At 35.2% G+C, this 6,000-nt stretch overlaps 1 protein-coding gene and 1 long non-coding RNA gene across 22 annotated transcripts in view; one reads left to right on the top strand and one right to left on the bottom strand.

Moving 5' to 3' along the window:
- Positions 1-6,000, bottom strand: part of LDB3 (LIM domain binding 3) — a 118,380-nt gene that overhangs the window by 13,835 nt on the left and 98,545 nt on the right. For 18 of the 21 annotated variants that reach the window (XM_035329596.1, XM_035329601.1, XM_035329598.1 and 15 more), the window contains 2 exons: positions 4,771-4,818; positions 1,914-2,041 (listed from right to left, as the gene is read on the bottom strand). In XM_035329596.1, coding sequence (XP_035185487.1) covers positions 1,914-2,041; positions 4,771-4,818 — 176 coding nt within the window. The remainder of the gene's footprint in view (positions 1-1,913; positions 2,042-4,770; positions 4,819-6,000) is intronic. The other 3 variants (XM_035329606.1, XM_035329613.1, XM_035329616.1) reach the window with 1 other exon arrangement.
- Positions 1-6,000, top strand: part of LOC118168898 — a 75,310-nt gene that overhangs the window by 24,585 nt on the left and 44,725 nt on the right. The window lies entirely within an intron of this gene.

Below are 6,000 nucleotides of genomic sequence, written 5' to 3'. Positions count from 1 at the left end.
CAGGACAGAGGGAGGTGCTGGTCTCTGCTCCCTGGTCACTGATGGCAGGACACACAGGAGTGGCACCGAGCTGCACCAGGGAAGGCTCAGGCTGGGCACGAGAAAAAATTCTTTACCGCGAGCGTGGTCAAACACTGTAAGAGGCTTCCCATCAAGGTGTTTGACGCCCTGTGCCTGCCAGTGTTCAAGAAGCATTTGGACAATACCCTCAGTAATTTAACTTTTGGTTAGCCCTGAGATGGTCAGGCAATTGGATTTGATGATCTTTGTGGGTACCTTCCAACTGAACTATTCTATTCTAAACTTCTAAAAAATACAGAGAGACTTACTGTTTCTTTCTCTGCCAACTCTTTACTGTTATTTGCATTTGTAATTTATGTAATGTATTACTCTGAATTTTCTCTTGTCTTCTGGAATACGTTTTATCTTTGTTGTGCCTTCAAAATAAGAACTTCCTACATACAGGCAGGCAACCCATACATTTGAAATGCATTCACTATATACAGTAACACAGAACATAGTTTCCATACTGTGCATTTTAAGCCATCATTGAGAGGCAGTGGGGCTCAAAACCAGTGATATAAAGTATTGCAAAGAAGATGCCCATCACAGTGGAAAGTAAAAACATTGCCTCTTATTCCAAGTCAAATTCAACAGTCAGTTTCTTCCTTAATAGGTATACCTTCTAATTTATTTCTGTGGCAGGTTTGTGTAAACCGGTTTACACTTCCCCCCAAATTAGTGTGTGATTTTATATTATTCAGTTCATTTAGGAGATACTTTGACATGCCACAGTTTGCTCTGAGCCATCTTACTAAAATAAATCCTCTGTTCTCATCTTTCCTTCTTTTGCACCACAGAAGTCATAACATTTGACTTCAGTGAGAACAGTATATGCTGACACGCCTAACCAAAATCAAATGAGGAGAAAGTGAAACTTACTGACTCTGAGACCCCTAAATAGCTTGTTAAAGCTCCAAACTGGCTTTTTTTCACCGTTTTATATCAAATACAAAGATAAATCAATCTGTTTTATGTCTAAGTAAAATTTTAACATTTAATTTTTAAAATTTAAAAGTTTAATTTCAGTAGGTCCAGATACAAAGCATTACAAAAAAACAAACAAACAAAAAAAAACAGTTTAAGATTGTTTGAATTGTTGGCCTTTTCATATTTACTTGACTGTCAAATATAAACTTTTTAGTTCTCTTGTTAAGGCCAGAACAAACTTAATTTGAAACAGAACTGCATTTAGACTTATACTGTTGCCTCATGTAATTTGTTCATTTTGAAGGTTCACATTTTGGTCATCAATGATTTTGGAAGTTCACTCCATTTGTAACACATTAATTTAACTGGGTATTTAAATAACATCAAGGAGCATATTTTCCGCACAAATGAATAATCAAATATATTCATCCAGTAATTGAATCTGCGGGAAACGGAAGCATAGCATAAGTATTTTAACAGGTCATTCTTTATTCCAAATATAAGCCTGAATTTTAGAGGTTTAATATGTGGCCTTATCTATTTTGCAAATAGCCTACTTCACTAATTTCATCTCCTTCCTGACATATACATTCTTCAGATAGTTTATCAATTCTGAAGTGCCCTGGGATTCCTAAAAGGGTGCACTAGGCTATTTTACAAATGCATTTCTTTGGAAAAGTTTGGGTCACACATTGTTCTTAGAGACTTTTCCCTTGCTTTTTTCTTCCTCCTCCGTTTCACATTTTCCACTCTAAAGCATAATACAATGTAATCCTTGATCTGAATCTAATCTAGAAATCCAGCAGCATTTGGTTCCATCTATATAAATCTTTTTAGATGTGTGTGTGTCCTATTGCAAAAATGCATATTATCTTTTTCTAAAAGAAATGCACATACATTTCAGTACTGGGAAGTCTCCTTACCTGGCTGGTAGACAGAGGGCTTTATGCTGGCAGTAGTGATAACTCTTGGTTTTGAAGCAGCAGAAGCAGCAGGACTTTCACCATAGCTTGCAGAAACAGGCATTGGTGTATATGACTGGGTTGTGTTTCTAAAAGCAAAATGGAGGTATGAGCAACTTTATATATAAACAGCAGAAGTTACTGATTAGGAAATCAAGAGATCTGGAAGCTTCCATAGTACGCCAAAGGTATCGTCCTTGATAGCTACAGAGAGAATACTTTGAGATTCATTAATCATTGCTAAGAAAGGCTTGGACAATTCTTCAGAAAGAAAAATTAGCTGGATAAGGGGTTTAAATAATGCCAAGTTGCTCTTGTCACAGAAGACAGCTTACTGAAGGAATAAGACAAATTTATTAAAGACATTTGCAGTTTAAGAATGGATCGGACGTAAGGAACACACACAGAAAGTTTTGGTTTTCTGGCCCTTTACAAACCAACAAGCCTGTTCTTGCCCAAGATAAATCAATGGGGGATTTCTCATTGACTTTAAAAGATACTGGCTCAGAAGCACAATTTATGGAATTTAATTACTAACTACAGGTTATATAAGCATAGTACTCATTTCAAAAATATTAGAGTGCTCTTTAAAAAAAGATTTCTGAAACTTTTCCATATTTAGACTGAGATTAATTTATGTTAACTTTTCTAATGCTTAGATTCAGCTAACTGAAAAGCACATGATATGCAATACTGTGCTGTGATTGCTGCATCCCTTGACTAAAAACCTTTGCTCGGGGTTCCAAACATCAATAAGGAATCATTTTTTCTCCATTTTATGGCTCAAACGGGCTATTCTGAGTTTGATTATATTAGCACATAGAAGTATATGCCTCTTCTATTTGCTTGTTACATAGGATGGCTCTATTTGATGATTCTATTTGTAATAATTTTGATTCACAGACTGCTAAAAGAGTATAACAAACAAAGCAAGCAAGAGAGAACGCAATAAGGAAGTACACGGAAGAGGCAACAGATAGATACTGAGATCCCTGCAGTAACAGAAACCATTCAGTGTTTAATATCTTTTATACTTACCGTGGTAACATAGCTTTACTCTTTTTCCTTTCTGTTTCACTGGTCTCAATAAGCTAGATACCTATCTATTTGTGCTGAGATTTTAGCATTTATTTCTATAGCATCTTTGGCTGTAAGAGACAGTTCGCAAGCGTAAGAAGAGAAGAAATGTCCTGCTTTGCAAGATCAATGATTAATCTTTGCTTGGACTTTCCCGGACAACGGAAACAGATTCAGTCTGGAGAGCATATTATATTTTTTACCTGTGACAAAACCAGCAAATTCCTTCCAGTAATGGTTGAAAAAAATATATTACAAACAAAAAATTTTGATTTGATTTTTAAATAAAATAAAACTATCCTGAAAACACAGTTTTTTTTTCTGCTCTGACAGTGCTTATACTACAGATCTAGTATGCCGAGCATTGCTGCCTCAAGCAGATTTATTTTGCTTATTTATTTAGATGTAGAAACATTGCTATTGCTATAATAATGATAGCTAGTTATTTCTATACCTTGTCTAGGACTTAGGGCTGGATTTGGGTCCATTTTGGCCCAACAGGCTCTCCAAGATAAACTATTTCACTGGTTTTGTATTTACTGTAAATTCTGTTGTTCACTGTGCACCATTTTGTAACAACCAAAGCACAGTAAGACTTTTTACTTTCCATTTGTAACATCTACTTCCTATTGATCCCTCCATATCTATAATGCATAAGAACAGACTGTACTTGGGGTCACTGGACAGAGAATCATTCCTCTCACTGTAGCACAGAGAGCAAGAGTGATACTTCACGTACGCTGACTTCACACACATCTATTAAAATGCCTTTAGCTAAACATGCAGTATCTGAAGATTTTTCCTTGTTTAAAAATCTATTGTTCAAGATAAACTAGACAGAAAACCAGAAGAAAAAAAAAAACAAAACAAAACAAAAAAAAACTTACCTTTACAGCATCAGTGATCAATATTTACTATGTGGATTAAGAGATTAAAATAATGTGTGTCATACAGCATTAATCTGAAAATGGCACAGAGTCAGGAAAGCCTATTTCCAGGGGTGCAGGTCCATTGGTGTAAAGACTCATTTCAACATCTCTTAACACACAAAACACAAAGAAGTTCTGAGCCAGTTTAGTGATAGACTGCCATGAAGAAAAGTGTTTTGTTTTTTTGTTTTTAAAGTTAATAGCATGATAAAACCATGCTACCAGACTTCCTTGTATGTGTAGGGAAAATAAGTTAAAAAGACAAAAACAATACCAAAAAGAATTGTATTCTTAGTATCAAATTCATGACAAAATTAGAAGCCAATTGCTGAAATATTTTACCAATATATGATGCATATTAAATACAGTAAGGAAGATAAAAAGGTTTGTCAGAGAAATAAAGTGTTATACTACATCATTAAGGGTTTTAGTGAAGTTAAAAGATTTATCAGAATTTTGCTGAAGAGAAGGAAATAGCATATCATTATTAAAAAAAAATAAGGAAAAAAAGAGAAAAAGAATGAAAGAAGAAAGAAAAAGAAAAAATATGTCCTAAGTGTCAAAGATGCTCTTATGTAACAGGAAGCAATGGCATATAAAAAGCAGTGAAAGCACCTTTACTGAATTTATCTGTAGCAGCCAATGGCATGTGACAGGCAATGAATTAAACACTGGCTCTAAAAACTATTAGTTGTAAGAAAGTAAACATTTCTAAGCAGATGTTCATGTTAATACTTCACTAGATGCCTATTAGCAGCAATAAACTGTTAAATGCTTTCAAGGTAGAGTAGCTGCACAAAACATTTTTATACCTCTTCTTTGACTGGTAGCTGATGGAGGTGGAAGAATGCCGGTTGATACTAAAATGAGACAAAAGTTGTATTTGAAAAAAAATGTAACAAGAAAATTGGGATATCTTGTCCTATAGTGAATTTCTTTATGAATAGGAGCTACTCTTAGTAAATGCTATAGTAAACAACATGTTCATATTTATAAAGATATAAGATCAGTATTACATTACATTTTGCCTAACTTAGTCTGGGCATCATAGTGAAACCTCAATAAGGGTAACAAGTAAATGAGCTGAGTATATTGCTCTGTGAGCTGCTGTCATCCAGTTTTGTTTACTTTTTAGTTGTGGAATTCTAATTCAACCACTGAGTCTGACATTCACCATCAGTTTGTATTATCACAGAAAATTAAGTGTAAGTTTCTTTTTTTCAGTATCATAAGCTTAATTTATGCATCAGCAAAACTTGAATGAATGAATGTTCAACGTTCAGCTAAATTTCCTAGAGAGTTATGGGTCAACAAGGATAACCCCGCAGAAATGACAAGCAGAAAATAGTTGAAATGGCAGCATCAAGCTATCACAATCCATTTCTCCATTGCTGTACCGTTCTATTTATTATTTGTGTGTTGATCATAGCTCTGGGAGAACAGGTAGATTTTTTTCATTGGGGAAACCCTTATCATTACAGAACAAATGATTCATTTATGTAAATACAAGTACTTAAGACTTTGCACAACATATGAGCTGAGAAACAAGAGGGTTCAGAATGAACACAAGTCCTGTCTAAACGTAGTGCAGTGCAGAGCTGCGTGGCAGCAATCACATCACACAGGAACACAGGCCCCATTTGCCAAAACTAACAGTAACCCCACCAGGTACCAGACATACAGTGCTTGGATTCAGACCCTAGAATCACAAGCGCTACTTTTTTTTTTTTTTAGAACCGTAAACCTGACTCTCCATTGCTTCTCCTGCTTTTATATTCCCAGAGTGCTGGTCTCACTGGTTGCCCTGCTTTTACCCTCCCAATGGAATCACCAATCACATAAAGAGCTTTGTGGCTTATTTAGAAGACCCCTGCTGTGCTTTCTTCTTTGTAAGCAAGATTTTAAGTGGAAAAGATTAACACTGTGGGTTTCAAAGTAAGGGAAATGTGATCAGTTAAAGATTAATGACTACAAACATCCTTCTTCAAGAAGATTATGAAGATTTTACCCATGTTAGTTGTTATGTGTACGTATAGCCTTGC

The sequence above is a fragment of the Oxyura jamaicensis genome, chromosome 6 (assembly GCF_011077185.1).
Source record: "Oxyura jamaicensis isolate SHBP4307 breed ruddy duck chromosome 6, BPBGC_Ojam_1.0, whole genome shotgun sequence".
NCBI classification, from domain to species: domain Eukaryota; kingdom Metazoa; phylum Chordata; class Aves; order Anseriformes; family Anatidae; genus Oxyura; species Oxyura jamaicensis.
The sequence above is the reverse complement of the archived record's forward strand: the minus strand, read 5'-3'. Positions and strand labels throughout refer to the sequence as shown.